The 18283-nt window shown below is 47.9% G+C and overlaps 1 protein-coding gene across 2 annotated transcripts in view; it reads left to right on the top strand.

Annotated features, from left to right (window-relative positions):
• The window catches only part of PCDH19 (protocadherin 19), a 57877-nt gene extending 40274 nt beyond the window's left edge, over positions 1–17603 (top strand). For both annotated transcript variants that reach the window (XM_071757598.1, XM_071757599.1), the window contains exon 5: positions 13470–17603. In XM_071757598.1, the coding sequence (XP_071613699.1) occupies positions 13470–14059 (590 nt within the window). In that variant the 3' untranslated portion in view covers positions 14060–17603. The remainder of the gene's footprint in view (positions 1–13469) is intronic.
• Positions 17604–18283: the final 680 nt, after the last annotated feature.

Genomic DNA, 18283 nt, shown 5'->3' on the forward strand with positions numbered 1-18283 from the left:
GACTTTGGTTAGACATTACAAGCAAATTCTTCACTGAGACAGTGGTAAGACACTGACACAGGTTGCTCAGAGAAATTGTGGTTCCTGTCCCTGGAAGTTTTCAAGGCCAGGTTGGATGGGCCTTGGAGGAACCTGTTGTAGCAGGAGGAAATGTCCTTGCCCATGGCAGGGGGATGGAACTGGATGGTCTTTAAGATCCCTTCCAGCCCTAACCAGTGATTCTATGAATACAGCAGCCAGTGCTGCCTCATTTGCTCAGGCACATTCTCCAGTCAGATGGTTTGAGTTGCTCCAGGAGCCAGGCAAGAAGCCTGCAGATTTTCTCTGAGAGAGCAATGGCTTTCTCCATTCAACGGGCTCTGCTTTGGGATTTGATGCATCTCAGTGAGACCTTACAAAATGAAAGAGGAATTTGGCTATAAACCTTAAGACAAACCTGTGTGTAGCAGTAATTCAGGAAAGGTCAGGGAGCCAGAAGCATTTTTGGGAGGAGTAAGGACATTGGTGTAGGCTATAAATAACTTCGGGGAGAGTCTGGCCACTTAGGTGGGTCCCTGGGTGGGCACTATGTATATTCTGGACTTGCATTTGGTTTTCACTCTGTTTACTAGCTGAGTTCTCTGCCACTGACATTACTGCTCACCAGCAGGTTTCAAGGGGAGCAGTGCCTTCTTGATGCTCTCTGCCCTGCTTTGCTGTTCCCCATGGCCCAGGAGCTCTCTTGCAGCATGGGGCTGCTGGCTGCCTCCCAGCACTTGCCAGTTGACTTCCATGTCCTGCATCTCTTCTGACAGGTGATGCTTTTGCAGCCTCTCTCTGATTAGTTTTGGTCCCTCAGATGCATCGATTTACAGATCTTTCCTCTGCAATACAGTGTTTGTCGATGACAGTCCATGAAGCACATGATAACTCAGCAGCCTAAATTATTCAGGCAAATTGAATGTGTTTGGCTTGTTCCGAACTTTTGTTTCCTTTCAGTGGTGTCAGGAGGACAGGTAGCCACGATGCTTGTACCCAACTCATTCCAGTGTCAGGGAGACACAAACAGCCTGAGTATAGCCCGAGTTTCACCTCATTTATCAGTGATTTCTGCCTTGCTGTGCTTTTCTGGGGCATGTTCATGCCTTATAAAATGTTTATCCCCCTCTGATATGTGCTGGGCTCTGGGAAGTCGCTTCATATTGAAGTGGAAACTCCCTTCTAAAGAAAATCCTGTATCTGTTCCACCCTTCAGCCACGTGGCCTTTTGTGGAAGTACATCCACTCATGCAAATATTTGGACCCGTTAGTCATCAGTGTAGGATCCAGGAACCTCACATTAATGAAGACAAGTAATTAAAACAAAAAATTCCACCTGCAATTCCCTTATTGCCTGAACTCTGCTTTGTCAGTCCTCCTCTGTTGTTATTGAGTAGATATAGCCAATTAATTCACTATAAAATTCACACAAGCTCTTCTCTGGCCAGACATGCCTTGCAGGAACCACCAAGTTCTGGCACATCAGGTGGAGAGGAGATGCTTTGTCAGTGCAAAAATGTCCCCTTGCTTTCTGGAGACTGTTCTGCAGCAGGAATTTCTGGGTATAGCTGAAGACACTGGCTTTCCTTCTCCAGACATCTGCATGGAGATTTAGGACCTGACTCAAAGCCCATTGTATCTAGCAGGACTCTCAGATAAAACCATTTGAAATAGGACCCAAGAGAGATGGCATCCTCAGGGGACGTGCTCTGGACTTTGCTTGAGACATCAGTCATCTCAGGCTGTGTTCAGGAGTGAACTCAGGGAGAAGGTGTCTGCTGCTGAGTGTCTCTCTGATTCAGCAAACAAGGCACAGCTGCTGCTGGAGGATGGAGGTTTGCCTCGGAAAATTCTAGCTGCAAATGAGACTCATGATTTCAGGAATTAGAATAATTACCCCCTGGAACGGGTTCCCAAGGGATGTGATATATTCTGTATCACTTAGAGTCTTTAAATCACATTTGCATGTTTTTCCTAAAAGCGTGCCTAGTCACTCAAAGTGAAGGGCTGTGCTGCAGGAGCACGGCTCAGCATCCCATCATTTGCAAGGAAACAGAGCAGGGAGTCACTGTGGTCCTGTGTGGATTAAGCTCTGTAGATCTCCAGAGAAGTGGGTTTTGGAATGTCCTTGAGGAGAGGAGCTCAGGACCATCCCCTCAGCCGGTGCTGGCTGCCGTGCAGGAATGTGCAGAATTGAGCAAGTGACCACACAAGTGAACTCCCCCAGCTGAAATCTGCCTTCCCTTTCTGAACACAACGTCCTTTCCTTGCTGAATCAGATGTCTCCAGAGGCTGAGCAATCTTGGCTGTATCCATGTTTCCAGGACCTTCCCTCCCACCGCTCCCTAAATGATGAGAGTGTTTTTGAAGACCTCATTTCCTGGACTTTCCCTTTTATCTCTCCAAACAGCAAGCAAACGAGCAGCCTTTTAGTTTTTAGTCACTGCTTCTGCACCCTGTGAGCCATCAGAGGCTGTCGACGATGTCTTTTCTTTTTGCCATGCAGGATTTAGGGAGATAATTCATTTGGTCCTGGTGCTTTGTCAACTTGCAGCAGTTGTAATTGCCTAATGATCAGTGCTGATTCTGTTGTTAAGCCTGTTAAAACTTTGTCCTGCTGAACAGCCAGACTGTGCCTGTCTCATCATGGTGTCCCTGCTGTGTCAGCTGGGGCTGCTTTTGATGCTTCCTCCTTGGCCCCGCTTTGGTTGTCCCACCCCACCTTAGCTGCTGCTGGCACCCACCAAGGGGGATGGATGCAGCCCATGCAAGGGAGCTGCTCCTGAGGGTACAAATAACCCCACGGAGATCTAGAGGCTTTCCAGAATGACTCTCCTTTTGTCTGTGCTGGCCCCAAGATGGTTGGTGGTGAAGGTCCAGTGCCCTGAACCCTATTGAGGTGTCCAGGGATTCTCACTGGAGCAGGCTGTCAGTGGTAGGGTATGGCTGTTTAGCAACCTTCATGACATTTTCGTTCTTCCATCTCTTGGGTGCCTTTTCTACCTTTGTTAACATTTTTTTTAAAGCTCTAATTGGCTGCATTTCATGCTTTGCTATGTGCCTGAGGTGCCCAACTGGCTGGTGCCACGTCTCGGAGCTCCTGTCGCACATCCTCACCTCTTCCAAGGCTGTTTCGTATTTAATGGCACACAATGAACATTAGTGCATTACCATCCCTTTTCCAAGAACAGTCTCCATCCACTCTTCTCTCATCCCCCAGTGCCTCATCCAATTTAATTAATTATACTTAGTATATTACACATCCTGTCAAAGTTTTTCCTTTCCAAGGTTTAATGGTTTTTTAATTCTAATGCATGCTGCATGTGTAAGTGTTTCAGCACCGAGGTGAGCATGCAGTGGCAAAAGGCAGCATTACAGCTGTGTGCTGCAGACAGCCAGGGTGGATCCCTGTGGAGAGGCTCCAGCAGCATTCATTACTGCAGGACTGCATTGCCTCCCTTCCCACTGCATCCCCTTTCTTGTGCTCAGGGGGGAAAATCAGGCAGATTCCCACCACGGAGGGACACGTTTGGGTTAAACCTCCCCTCTCGTGGTGCATCTCGTGCTGCTGCCATGGAAGGAGGCGCCTGGCTGGTGGCTCAGCCCTGGCACCGTCTGCATCTTCACGGCTGCCACAGCCCTGTGGTCAACTCCAGTGTAATGAACTTGGCTTCTCCTCGCACTAACCCTGTCTGAAAGCACCAAATTACATCAGTCATTTGGCGTTGCTTTCTCCCTTTGCAGAAAGGCTCTGTTAAGGATGCTGTGGGGACTAATCAGGTAACTCTGGAGGGGCTGGTACCTATCGCTCTTTATTTCCCAGTGACAGGCAAAAGGTCTGGTCAGAGAAATGGTTCAGGAGGAACAACTTTGTGGGGTCTACTCGCTTTGGGTATTTCCAGATAAAACCTGTTCGGAGTAAGGGTTGTGGCTTGGTGGTTGGATTTTTTCTTGCCTGTCAGTGTTGCAAAGTGCTTAGGTTTTGAAAATCCAGCTGGGCTCTGTCTGTCACCACATGACTGGGAGTAATGGTGCCGTGGTGAGATTTAGCTGACAGCCCTGTGAACCAGGGCCAGGAGCCAACACAATCCAGCCTGACCTGGGGGCAACACTGCAGAAATGTACCCAGAGAAATGGGAGAGGTGGGGCCAGGAGCCTGCCATGCTCCAGAAGCTCTGGAACCTTGGGGTGCAGCAGCCTCCTGCATTCAGGCTCAGCATCAGTGCCCGGGCACCCATGGGTTGGCATCAGCTTGTCTGGAGCTGTGGAGCCCACTGCTTTCCTTGCAGTGCTTACACAGGTCACAAAAATATGGTCATTTTCCGTTCCCCCTCTTCAGCTGTCTCCCTGCAGCTCTTCAGTTTGCTGCTCCAAATTTAAGGGCTTGCTTTCCACCTCATCCCCATGGCTGCAGGACTGATGAGATGGGACAGGGTGGGATGGAACCACATCTGCCTTGCTGGATTTTGAGCTTGTCCATGACTCTCAGGTAGTGTAATTTCCCATGGTTTATAATGAGGTTTTAGATTTTTAGACACTTGACCTTATCATAATTTAATGTGTATGTTTATACACTATGATCACTCTCTTAATTATAGAAGGTAAAGTTGACAGAACCAGGTTTCAGCTGAATTAAATAGGCCAGATTCCCAGGCCCTGGTAATTCTGGGATCTCTTCTGGTGGCCATAGGGCCAGTGTTACCCATGGCTCGCATTCCCCTGGCATCTCTGTTATCCCTCCTCGGTGCAGAACTGGAGCTTCATTTCAGCCCTTGGTGTAGATCCATGGCCAGGGCAGAGAGGTACAGGATTGTCCTGGTGTTGCAGTGGGTCACAGTGCCAGGTCAGCCCATGGGTGCTGTTGGATGCTGGACAATATAGATCAGCTTTTTCAGATCTGTCCCCATGGCCATCTGAGTTCCCTGTGGGATTTTCTGATGCATCTTCCACCCTGGGCTAGCATCCCATCATGGGACATCCTTGGGCTTCAGAGGAGAGGATCCACCAGCATACAAAGGCCCCAAGTTGATCAGAAAAAGAGTTAAAGTAGAACACCAGGGAGGGGATAACGCCAGGCTCCAGGGTGGAGGAATGAGAGGTCAGTGTCATGATGAGAGATGGCCAGCAACCAACACTTTCGGTTTAAAAAAGAAAAGAAAAAGGGAAAAATTCCCTAGCTATCTGTCAACGGTGGGGAACGCCCCATCATGCTGGGAAACCTTCCAGCTCCTTCCTTTCCTCAGAGCTGCACACTTTTAGAAAGTACAAAGAGCTTCTCATAATGTTTTGCCTTGTGGGTACGTCTATGATTAATTCCGTGCAAGCATTACTGGTGCAATAACAATACTGGAGGTCCTAAAACTGAGAAAGGAAACACATTTGGCACGTACTTCATACACAATCACTTACACTTAAGCTATTGATAGTTGATTGGGATCTGTAGACTGCTGGGCTGGTGCCACTGGGTTTCTGAGCACATTCAATGGCTGGAACAGACAGCGAGGCTGTAGGTTTTGGCAAGCTGTAGGTCTCATTAGTCAGGCTGACTGTATCTGACACGAGAGATTCCCATCCACCAAGATGAAGCTCACTTCCCTAGGCTTTGGCTGACGTCCCAACAATATTTACATGGAGGACAACAGAGGATCAGTGTTAGATTAGGGCTGCGAGTTTCCAGTAGGCAGACAGTTAAATATTCTATGGAAATACTCTTTTGATTATTTAGATAATAACGAAGTTTGTATGTCCTTGAGAAATCTAGGGAAAGGCAGGGGGTTTTATGCTAAGCATGCAAAGATGTGTTTAATCTTGATAATAGGAGTAAATTATGTATCAGCATTTATAAGCTTGGTGCCTTATTTCTCACTTGTTGTGTGGAAGCACCACAAACCTCACGGGGTGGGGAGAGCAGCTCTGGGAAGAGGCAGGCAGCGACATCACCTGCATCCCTGCTCCTGCTGGCACCCTGGCCCTCTGCATCCCTGCAGGCAGAGGATGAGGATGGGTTGTTCTGCTTCATCCCAGCCAAGGGAAGTTCCAGTTGTGGTGATGGGTTCACCACAAGCCCCCCAAGAGATGTACATGGATGTGGCTGCAGCAAGGGTTGGGATGACGCTCCAACAGGCACTGGGCCAGGAGCTGGCCTGGCACAAGGGGCTGGGAATTGCATCTTGTCTCAACTCTAATTCTCTTCTTTTGGATCTTGATCAGAATCATTGAGTAGCTGTTTTCTGGTCAACTCCTGATTTTGAATGGTACAGGGTAGTAATTCCATTTACTGCTGCCGTTGGAATGTGGCTGATCCTACTTTACCCTGACAAAGTGCGTGAATTTCTCTGTTTCAGATTTGACAATAGCAGTGAAGGGTAACCTTTGGATTAATTTGCTTTAGTGACTAAAGTCCCATTAAATGGAAGGCAGCTGGTGTCAAAGACATAAACGGAGACAAAGTTTTGCTCCCAATTGTGGGAAATGTGTTTAAACAGACTAGAAATGTTTCCATCTCTGCAGGGTATAATATACTCAAACGGTTACATTAACATGAAAAAAATATAAGAAAGAATGTATTTAGGACAATCCCTCTGTATCCAGTGTTAATGAAATTGAATTCCAGTAATGAAGTCAAAAGGTTGTATTCTGCACTCGTGCAGGCAGCACAGTCACTGCCATTAGCAGTAATGGGAGCTGTGCCTGTGAATCACAGACACAGAATGGTTGGGGATGGGAAAGGTCTCTTGGATCCCGGAGTGCTCTGCTCTCTGAGGGCCAGATCCTGCATCCCAACAGCAGTTAAGTTGTTAATGAGCCCTGTATCAAGGTGTGAGTATCAGAGTTTTGGAGGTGAAATCCTTGCCGCTCAGGGGCCAGCATGAGCTCTACAGACCACTTAAATCTTCAGAAAAGGATTAATTGGAGTTTAAATGGTGTGTTCTGCCAGCCCTCTGAAGGGGAATTAATTTTGCCATGTGAATGAGGTGGGGATTGGCCCACAGTCCTGGGAATAGGGGAGCAGCCAGCCTGAAATTTCATCCCAGCCTGCTATACCTTCTGGGTCTGGTTCTGCTGTAGTGCATGACATGCCCAAACACCAGCTCTTCTTGCTTCAGGTGATCACCCTTCCCACAGCTGCCTTCTGATCCCAAAGGCTTTAGTGTGCCCGGGAAGGTGTTTTTCCAGAGAAAATGTTTTTCATCAAATCTATTTTTAGCCCTCTGATGTGTAGCTGGCCAGGCAGCCCTGATGTGCTGGTGGGACAGTCTTCATTCATGATACAGGGACTGTTCTGCACAAGAAAAGGCTTAATTAATAGTACTGTGGAGCAGGTAAAGAGGTGAATGGGCCAAACACCCGGCTGGGGTAAATCAGTGTGGGTCCTTGGTGCTTCTTGGGAGCTTTGTGTGTCTGCAGCAGCCAGGACCAAACCCTGTTGCATCTCGCCATTGACCATTACAGAAATTGCTGCCCATGAGCCTCATTCAGCCACGGGTCCTTATCAGCAGTTGCCTGAAAAATTAATCTAATTCACAACCCTTGTTTTGTTAAAATAATTCTGGCAGGCATTTGCTTTGTCCAAGTGCTGTTGACCTCCTGTGTCGGGACAGGCAATCCAGGATTAAAAATACAGCATTTTGTAGCTTACATAAATCCCAAACAATGGCGGAAGAGAGGAAAAGAAAGGCTCCTCGTTGAGGTAAAGAGCATTTGTCACTGTCCCTGGTTATTAGTATCCTCCAAGCATTGTGCAAGGGAAGCCACGCCAGGATTACATTTCTGCATAGACTGGAGATTTCCTATTAGGGAAGGCGAAGAAGGCTCTGTAAAAGCCCGTAGGTCAAAAATATAATACACCATTCCCCACCTCTTGCTTCCTCATATTATGCTATTACAGGAGATAAGGGAGAGGTGCAGAGTCTTAATTTATAAGCGGATGATGAACCATGGCTGGGGACTGTTTGTGTTTTGCTTGAGCTTATTATTTTATCTGGAGCGTGATGTGGTGGATCGCTGCTCCCGAGTCGGGAACAGCCACTCCTGGTGGGGTGGTGGGAACTGAGGGTGGTGGGTGCTGCAGGGTGGCTCAGGGACGTGCCTTGCACCTTGTGGTGTGTGTTCCTGAGGACGTGCCAGAGTTGAAAAGAAGCCCCAGAGTAGCAGGAAGAAGAGTGTTAAATAATGCAGTTGTGCATTGTCCATGAAAGATGGCTAACCATGAGTAAACATCAACAGCAATGTTTGATCCCTTCATGTTTACTATTTATTCATATTTATTATTCATAAATTCCGTTACAAATGTTAGGCCCGTACCCCAGTGAGACATTTGCATTTTATTTTAAGTTTGATTTTTTCCCTCCCTGCCCCCACCCCCCCTTCATTTCATGAGCTGAGATTTAATGATTTGATTTTCCACATCGTTCCCGTGCTGGCTCTCCCTGGCTTTCCTCTTCTTGTTTCAGGAAGAGATTTCTAACATGGAAAAGTGATATTTGAATAGATTCCCCTAAGGCAATCAATTTACTTTTAATTTGTCTGGAACTAAGCTTTTCTTTGTTGCAATGAGAAAGGATTGAAACTGCTGTAAAATTTATTAGCTTCCAGGAAGATTTTGAAATGAATTTTTTAATGATCGTGCTGTTTGCTGTACCCAGGAGCAGTGTCATCATGATTACAGTATAATCATACAGTTGCTGAAGAAACACCAAAATGTGGTGATAAGGTGGGGTTCCTGCATGAGGGTGCTGGTGGTACCAGTCAGGTATGGGCGTGTGTGCCCCAGCACCAGGCTGGGGGCTTGGGGCAGGGGCTTGGAGCTGGGGCTGCCCAGAACTGTGCTCACCCCTGCTGTGATTCTTCCAGTCCCCCTTATTTCTCTTATTTTTCATTTTCAAGAGACTCCCCTGCTCCTTTTCCTTGCTCCCTGTGTAATAGCACAAATGAGCTCTACTTACTCAGCTCAGCAAAGCTGCTCTGACATGGATTGGATTGAACTGAGTGGCTGTTTGAAAATGGAAACTCCGGGGACTATTGTCATCGCCCAAATTGCACCTTAGATTGTATAACAGCACATGTCATCTGGCCATTTATCAGGAATATTACATTCCCAGGCACTTGCACCTTGCTACGATTTAACTTTGTCTCTTTGGCCAGTGCTGCGATTCCACTGGAGATAATTCAATTGCTCTGAGAGCTGAATGGGCACCTTGCACACTGGCTCTGGGTTGCTCTGCTGCTGCTTCACAGGCTTTGGATAGGAGACTGACAACTCATGTACGCCCTGGATGTTCATTAATCCTTCCTTTTAATGAGAGAAGACCCCATGCAGGGAGGAGCTGGAGGCTCAGTTACTCCAGAGCCCACCCCATGTCCTCTGCCAGCTCCTCCTGGGCTCCTCTTGACTCCTGATGCTAGGGTATCCCTCCCATCTCCCTGGCCAAGAGCTTTCCTGGTGGTGTTGGGAAGCCCTGGGGGTCTTGGCTGGGCAGGTGTCAGGGCAGTCAGCCCCAGGAATTAGGTCAGCCCCAGTGTTTCATGTCATGTCCATGCTCTTTCTGTCACTGCACTGCTGTCCCCAGCTCCTGCTCCCCACCAGTGACACGGGTGGGCATCTCCCTGTGGATGAGCCACCAGTGGTGTTGGCTTTCCCACCAGGTCTGTCAGCAGCCACTGGCTCTCAGCAGCTCTCTGGCTCAGGTGCTGCAGGCAGCACAGGCTGGGTCTCCCTGTTAGTTGCCTTTCTGCTGGTCCCCTGAGAAGGTTTGAAATCTGGAGCTCAACCTGGGTTGTGCTGCACTCGTTGAGGAGCACAGTCATTCCAGAGGTGGCTGTTAGGTTTTATTTCATTTCACATTTGCTGTGAGAGCTTCTGTAGCAGTGACACACCTTTTCTGCCAAGCCTGGCTTCAGGGTAACTTCTCACCTCTTGATGGTGAGGCTTCTGCCAGGGTGTTCTGCACCTTGGAGGGAATGATTTTAAAAGTGACTCTGCCTTAGGGTGCTCTGAAACGAGGTGCTGGATTTGGGTGAAGGTGGACTGGGTGAAAAGTGGAGATTGCCTCTGTGGGACCTGCATACCTCATGTGCCAGACAGCACAGCTGTCACCTGTGCACGGCACCTGCATTCAGGTGAGCTGTGGAGCATCTCTCTAGACTGCAGCATTGTGACATGGGTGTCCCTACAGCCAGATTTGCAATAGGGCCCTCACCCCAGCATCGATGCGATCTGCTCAGGGCTTTAGAAATCCCAGCCCAGCTCAGAGCAGCTTTCACAGCCCTGGCCATGGTGTTCCCATTGGTGCACCAGGCATGGAGGTGGGAAGCTGCCTGGTTTTGGCTGCCTGCCAGTTGTCAGGCCCTGTGTGATGTGGTGGTTATTACCTGGGCTTTGCTCTTCGCATTAAGAACATTTTTTAGTGCAGACAGTAACAGTCTTATTGACAAGGGCAGGTCTGGGGCTGTAAAAGAATTTCCTGTTGTCCTATTTCCGATTGTTAAAGTGGTTTAAGAAAGAAAAAAGAAAAAAGAAAAAAGAACAGAACAATAAAGAGCTGGTGCATGTGGATGACCATCCTGGGTGCTGTTAGAGCTGGGTGAGTCAGCTCGAGCTGCAAAGGGCAGCGCCAGGAGTGGTGCTGGCGGCTCCGTGTGGCTCCCTGTCTGCCTCTGCTCTGGGGCACTGGCTGCTCCTGGACAGGAGGATGAGAGGTGACAGCTCTGGGATCAGCCTGCTGGAGCAGCCCAAAGGCCTCTGAGCTTGCCTGTAGAAGCACAGGAGAGATGTGGTGTTTGTATGTATCAATAGGGCATGCTTGTGGCATAAAAATCATATTTTATGTCAACTACAGGGTTAAGAGTGATGGGTGGGTAGCTGAAGATCCTCATTCTGCCATGGAGAAGCAGGTGCTGCTTAGAGCCCTGCACTGGTCCCTGGGTCTGCTGCCAGGCAAGGCTGTTCTGGGCAGCCTGGACATATGTTGTCCCCAAGAGCGGGATGTTTTCTGGCTGTGGGATGTGGTCTCTGCAGACCAAAGCTGAGATGTGTGGTGGCTACCTGTTGTCTTCAGGTCTGTGGATGGCTGGTGACTACTGCGCCTCTGTCTGTCAGCCTGGCATCTTTCCTACTTGTTACATTCCCTTTATAAAAAAAAAAAAAAGGTTGAAACAGTATAATTTAATGGAATGCTTTTCATCTCTTCTCCTGCCTGCATTTAAGCTACTGCTGGCACGACTTCCAGACAAGCATCTTGGTGTTCAAAGTGGATCATCTCCCCAGCAGATGGGCACTGTGCCAGCAGACTTTCGTAAAACCCCTCCTAAAGCCCAGATCCCCCTCTAAGGTTTTAGGAATATCCTCGTGCAGTACAGTGACTGGTGAAGTCCTCGATTTGTTTTTAACTGTAAGACATGCCAGCTTGGAACAATCGAGGCAAGATAAACCTTCCTGTGCTCCTTCTGGAGTCAGATTTGCCTTGGCTGTGTTGATCCCATGGTGGTGGGGCTGAGCAGTGTTTCTGGGCTAGGAGTGTGAGGAGCAGCAGCTCCCTCCATGCCTTCCCGTGCTGGACCAGCCAGCCCAGCACACCCAGATTGGGCCTTTCATGTTTGCAGAGAGATTGAAGTGATGTGTGCTCCAGCAACATGCCCAAGGTCACACAACACAATAAATCAGTGTCTCATTGAGGATGAGAACTCAAGATATTTCTGTAGCCCCTCCAGCCATCACCAAGTCCTCTGCTATCACAGCCAGACTACACAACTTTCTATGCCTGTAGCACCCTTTTGAAGTTAAACTGTGGATAAATAGGCAGACAGCAACACTTTCTGAGCAATTTTTTTTTAATTATTTTTTAATTTTTTTATTTTGCTTGAGTACTTGAAAGTAACAGAATCAAAGAGGAAGAGCATGGGCTTTTAGATCTGGGTGCAGGTTGTTCTGCATGTAAGGCTCAGAGCATCCTTCTCTCACACTGCTGTAAAGGCAGCTGCTGAAGCCCAGACCTCCTACACAGCCACCCAGCGCCACGCTCTGCACCACTGGGTAGCTGCTCTGATGTAGAGAAAAAGCTAATGTTCTACCCATAGATTTTTCAATTAGTTGTCTTCTTCTCCCTTAGAAGAAAAAAAAAAAATCCTTTTTTTTTTTTTTTTTTGAGGTCTGCCTTTTACTCGTTTATTCTCTGTAAGTGTTAAGCTGCTCATGTTTTGGTGCATTGTGTTATGTGCTGAGAATTTTTATCAGCCGCCCTAGTGCTCGAATGTGGTGGAAATACCAATGTGCCTGAGGAGCGGAGGTTATGCACACAGATGTACAAAGCTTCAAAATAAACAGTTTGCAGATGGACAGGAAGCAAACCCAGGCTGAGTCTGCACCTTCACAGGCTTCGATCCATCAAACTGGCACCGACCGAGCACAGTCCTGTCTGGGTAATGGCCTGAGTGCTGCTTTTGTGCTGCTTTGTGTTACATAGGTTGGTAGAGAAGGAGCCGTGTCTTTGCGTAGGGAAAGGTTGTGCTTTCTGTGGGCTAGCTGCAATTAAAAGTTCTTCTCAAATGAAGAAGAAAAAGTCATAAGCTGAGACTGAAAAGCAGCCAGAGCCTGTGGCATTTGGCAGGAGCCACAGTCAGATACTTAGCAGAGGCTGGCCAAGCTGACACTCCCGGATTTGCTTTCCAGCTTTGCACTTGGCTGAGCCCAACTGCTTCCCTGGGCCCCAGTTTGTCCATCTGCAATGGGAGCTGAGGCTCTGCAGACCCTTGGGATCAGCCAGCAATGCCTGGACATGTATGAGCACTGGGAATGAGGGTTTGCACCTGCCTGGGAGCGCTCAGGCCTGGGCAGGCAAGGTCCTTGGAATGGGTTAAACCACCACTCCATATTTCAGCCCTGTAAAGTGGTGTTGGGACAGCCCTAAGTCAAGAGAAGGGATCTTTATTGCTCTCATATGAATAAAGCCCCAGCACTGGGAATGACACATTTAATCTTCAGTGGAGTGGGCAGTCTCGGAGATTTATAAGGCCTCTGTTGTGTGGGAGGTCCGTGGGGATTAAGCAAAAAGTTATAACACATGTATACACAAAGAAAATTTAAAAATGAAAACTCCCTCCTCCCTCTGCTCCCTAAAAGCCAAGCTTAAATGCCACATCAAACCAAGCTTACAGCGTGGTGGCTTTCAGGGGACCCAAAAGGTCTGGCGGGAGCGGCCTCATGGGGAAGAAACCACTGGGATGGACCTACGGCCGTGACTTCTGTCCCTGGCCTGCAGGTCTGGTGGTGACACAAAAAACTGAGCTCCCATCCTGAGAGCACCAGAGAAACAGAAGCAGAAAAAAATTAATCCCTCTTCTGAGCCTCGCCTTAAAAATGTTGGGAGTAGGGTGACCGCTGGTGGGGCGAGAGTGGTGGCACCCAGGGTGGGTTCATCGGGCACTTCACCGTCCCTCGTGTTTTCTCCCCGCAGATCAGAGCGAAGGATTTCATTGCAGGGAGGAGTGCCGCATCCTGGGCCACTCGGACAGGTGCTGGATGCCCCGCGGCGCCGTCCCCAGCCGCGCCAAGTCCCCCGAGCACGGCAGGAACGTCATCGCCCTCTCCATCGAGGCAACGGCGGTGGACGCGGAGCCTTACGCAGACTGCAGCACAAAAAGGACCTTCGCCACCTTCGGCAAGGAGGGCGCCGAGCCCCTGGCCGAGGAGCGGCTCGCCAACCCCAAAGGCAAAAGAACGGTGGAGCCGGCCGCCGGCAGCCCCAAGGTGAGCGGTGCCGTCCGGGAGGCGGGCAACGGCTGCGAGGCCGTCAGCCCCGTCACCTCCCCTCTCCACCTGAAAAGCCCTTTGTCCGGCAAGCCGGTGGCACCTTATGGTGCCGGGCATTGCGCCGGGAACCGGGAACGGGAGCCCTTTGGGAACAGTGGCCCTTCCCGGCCCACGGAGGCAGAGCCCCGGGGAGCGGACAGCGAGAGCAGCGGGCAGGAGGGCAACCTGCTCCTGCAGGAACGCCGGGAAAAGGACTCACCTGGCGCCCGGAGACTGAAAGATATCGTCCTCTGAGCAGCACCCGGTGAGACAAGGAGGAGGATGATGATGAGGAGGAGGATGATGATGATGATGAGGGACCGCACGACTCCCAGCGCAGATTGTTTTTATCGCTTACCAATGGTTCACAGAATTGCTGTATTTAAAAGCTTTCCCTCAATGTATTGTTTATAAATGAAGCTATCGTTCGTGTGACAATCCCACTTGTCTCAACTGGCGGCAGGGGTGTGCAGCCAGGGCAAAGTAGCTGGTGTTGGGCTTTTGCTGGGAGGTGGTGGGTGGCGGGGGGCAGAGGGGAGGACACCCCCCTCCCCGGGTCCTCAGAAGCACTTGCTATCCCCTCCCTGGAGTTTATATATTTTTATATCTCAAAACCAAGAGAAATTTCCATTCCCGGAAATAATTGAATGGCAAATTCTTTATTCGGACATCTTTAGTAATCGGCCCGGTGGTTTTGTAATCTAGACAAAATAGCGACCATTTCTTGTGTGTGACTGTCCAAAAATGACAGTCAGGCAAGTTTTAATGCTTGCCCGTCACGAGGAGTTTGTATTTTAAGATGTTGCTGTTTTGCTATGGACACCCCTGCATTTATGAATCCTTTTGCTGTCACATGCTTATCTGTACTATTACTGTATTTGATATTGCAAATTACTGTATGTCTCGTGATGGCAAAAGGCTTTCAAGCTTAAAAAAAAAAAGAAAAAAAAAAAGAAAAAAAAAAACGAAAGAAAAAAAAAATCACAATCATCTTACTTAAACTTTGGGGAATCTGCAGTTTTTGGACCCAGTAGAGCAAGTGCTTCTTCCAGCCCCCACCATTTCCTGCAGCCTTCCCAGCTCTGGCAGGGCAGTGACAGGGAATTACTGGAAGTTGTTTTGGGGAAAATTCTGCCTGGATTGCAACCGTCGGATGCACTGTGCTGAAATTTTTTCCTTATCCATCTCTTTTGCATAATTTCAAGGCAATGCATGGAAAGGTTTTCCAGAAGTTGGTTGTCTTCTTGGTTTTTTTTTTTCCCCAGATTTAGATAACCCCCGTCTCCAATCATTACCAAGTCAAAGTGATGGAATTATTTAAGAGATCTAAATTACCTTCTCAATTAGACACACACTTCCAAGTCAGCATTTTTCAGTCATGATTATGCCAAGTATGTGTGTGGACGTATGTCGTCACGGCATTTTAGACTGTTCTGATTTCTTTTCTATCCCTGCATCATAAAATAAGCATGGAATGAGCAATAGTGATGTTAATTTAGGGGCAGACAGGTGATATGTAACAACGCTACTAATTCAATTAATGTGCCTTCTTAATGGAGAAAAAAATTAAAGCAATTCATTATTTTTTCTCATAATTAAGGACTTTTTTGTGTGGGTACAAATTTACTCATATAAAATTGATTTAAAAATTGAGCTACTTTAATAGCCATTCTGTAGAAGGGAGAGAGGGAAGGGGTTTCTAAGCTCTCTGCTCTCTTGCAGTGATAATTCCTCAGTGAGGTATGAGTAAGGTAGGAGGATTTCAGTTAGTGTATTATATTTTTTATTTTTGTTATTATTATTATTAACCCTTCACCATACAGATTTTCCTACCCTAAATGTTTCCTAGAATTTAAAAATTATTATGGAAGGGAAAATATATAGCTCTTGCCAATGTTTGCTGTACCAGCAAGTTGAAATTAGTGGTTTCTAGAGAAATAGTCTTTCTAGGTCTACATATCATGATAAAATATTTGTTACTTTGATTTATTTAAATTAAAAATGTCAACAAGGAAACAAGCTCCAGTCATTATTGTCCTCAAAATAAAATTAAGCTCCAGCTACTTCTTTCTTCAGAGCAAATTGATCTTGCCTGATGCTGTAGCTGGTCCACAATAAGTCTGTTCCCCCTGCCACTTTCTAGGGCCAGGAATTGGGAAAAAAAACAACAAAAAATGGTTTTCTAACGAAACTGGTGACACTTCCCTCGTTGCTGTTGATGACTACCTCATTCAGCTCCCATCCCACGTGTTAACCTGATGTCCTGCATTACTCTGGAAAGTGAACCAGGGATTTTCCCACCTCTTCTGGAGTTCGAGCCCATTTTTCAGGGATATGTTATTTCTATTCCAGAGGTGTTTCCTGCCTGCGTACTGTTACTGCTGTCATTTATTTCTGTTTTTCTTTTTTTTTTTTTCCCCAAATACGTGTATTACTGTAATGCAAGTAAAGAAGAAAGTGGCTGGCTTGGGGCTGTTGGAGTAACTGGATTTTCTGTAACTGTTAGGCTTGGTTTATTCTGATGTTACCTGTTTTTGTCAGCTTTATGTTTTTTTGGAGGGGAAGCTTCTTATCTATGGTTGCTGAGCAAAAGAGCCTGTGACGTCCCATCTGTCAGTTCCTCTTGGTTTTGCAAGGCAATGGCCCCACCTCACCCCATCATCTGCCCCCTACATCCAGCAGGATGGGACCTTTCTTCCCTCACTGCCCATTGCAGAGATAAAAGCGAGTTTCCCTACCCCCCTGCCCTGGGCATCCCATCATCATCCCCAGCCACCCGGAAAGCACCAGCCCTTAATTTCTGCTGAGCGTTGCCCTCTGCCTGCAGAGCTGCCACCACCAGCCCAGCGTTTTGGATGAAAAATAGATGCTAACTGAAAAGGAAAAAAAAAAAAAAAAAAAAAAAGGGGGGGGGGGAAGAGGGAAAAAAAAAGAAAAAGAAACATTTCTCTAATTTACCCAGAGGAAATGTTCCTTGCCATTCTGAATAAAAGCGCAGCCGAGAAGGAATGTGAAATAATTCTGTATTAAAAAGGAGCATTAAAGAGGTCAGTAGACCCTTATGCCTCCAAGAAAATCATTTAAACACCAGTTTTCTGGGCTGACCCAGGCTGCAGCCAGGGATGCTGAGCAGGGGGCCCTTCGCTGACACATCCTTGCTGTGTGAGGCCAAGGGGGGAGCCGGAGAGAGGCCCCTGCTTGCCCGCTTGTTCCTCTCCTGAATATTTTGCTACTCCTGTCACTGTCCCTCTGTGTCACTTGAGATGAGTTCAGGGCTCCTGGGCAGATTGCAGTCTGTCTTGCTTTTTTTTTTTTTTTTTTTTTTTTCCTGGGTTGCATCAAAAGTGGCCATGCAAAAAACATTCAAGGCTGCAGAGTAAGTGGGTATTTTTTGGGGGGACGGTTCCAGATGTAATTATTGCACTTTTTAATAACTTAAACCTGTTCTCAGATTTTGTTTAGGGAAAATTGCTGAGATCTGTTGATTTCCTCCAGGCAAGCTTGCTCTGCTCCTGTGTTTATCCCTGTTTATCCAGGGAGTAGCAACCACTTACGGTTCTCCCCCAAGCATGATGAGGACTCCATCTGCAGCAGCCTTGGAGCTGGGGACTGGGGTGAGGGGCATGACCCCACCCTGTGCTGGCCCAGGACCCTTCCTGGCTCCCTGGGAGCCCTCAGCTTTTCCCACCCTGGAGGCTGCAGGGCTGTGCCAGGGGGACAACTGGTGGCTGGAAAAATAACCCCCCCAAGCACCAGCCTGCCAAGGTTGTTGCTGTTCCCTGTTTGTTGTGAAGCTGGAGGTGACCTGTGGATCACACGTTGTGCAGAAGTGAATTCCTTTTTTTTTAATTATTATTATTTTTTAATTTTTAATTTTTTCCAAATAGGAAACAAGTTGCTTTTGTAAAGAACACACTGTCTGATGAATATGTTGAAATTACTCTTGGGGGGCAGGGAGGGAGGGAGGGGGGAGGGCGAAATCATCTAATTATGAATGGAAACACATTTGTCTGTCATTGGGGAAAACTGATGATCTTGTTACTACAGCTGCATTCGCAGCAATGGGTAATACCTGATCCAACCTGTGAGTTGTGGTCCCCCTTGGAGAGAAGCCCAGCTGGCCCCACCCCAGGCACTGCTGAGATGGATCCTTCATCAGCATCAGCTGATGTTCAGCTGATCTAAGCTGGGATGTAGTCTCCAAACACACCTAAGGCAAACTGCTTTTCAGCCTTCCAGGGTGGCAGGTACGAGCCGTGGGTCTCACCCAGTCACACCGGTACCGTCTGGGCCCAGGAGGAGCTGGTGGCAGCACCGTGGCTGTTTCCCTGCTGGCAGCAGGCAGGGGCTGCCACCGGACTGAGCGCGGTACGTCTCGTCATGGTGTCTCCGTTGCCGAGTATATGAAGAATAAATTGTTGTATATGCTGATATGTATGTTATGTACATTTTTCACAGTGATTGAATCATTGTAAACAG

This window comes from Heliangelus exortis, chromosome 14, assembly GCF_036169615.1.
Source record: "Heliangelus exortis chromosome 14, bHelExo1.hap1, whole genome shotgun sequence".
Classification (NCBI taxonomy): Eukaryota; Metazoa; Chordata; class Aves; order Apodiformes; family Trochilidae; genus Heliangelus; species Heliangelus exortis.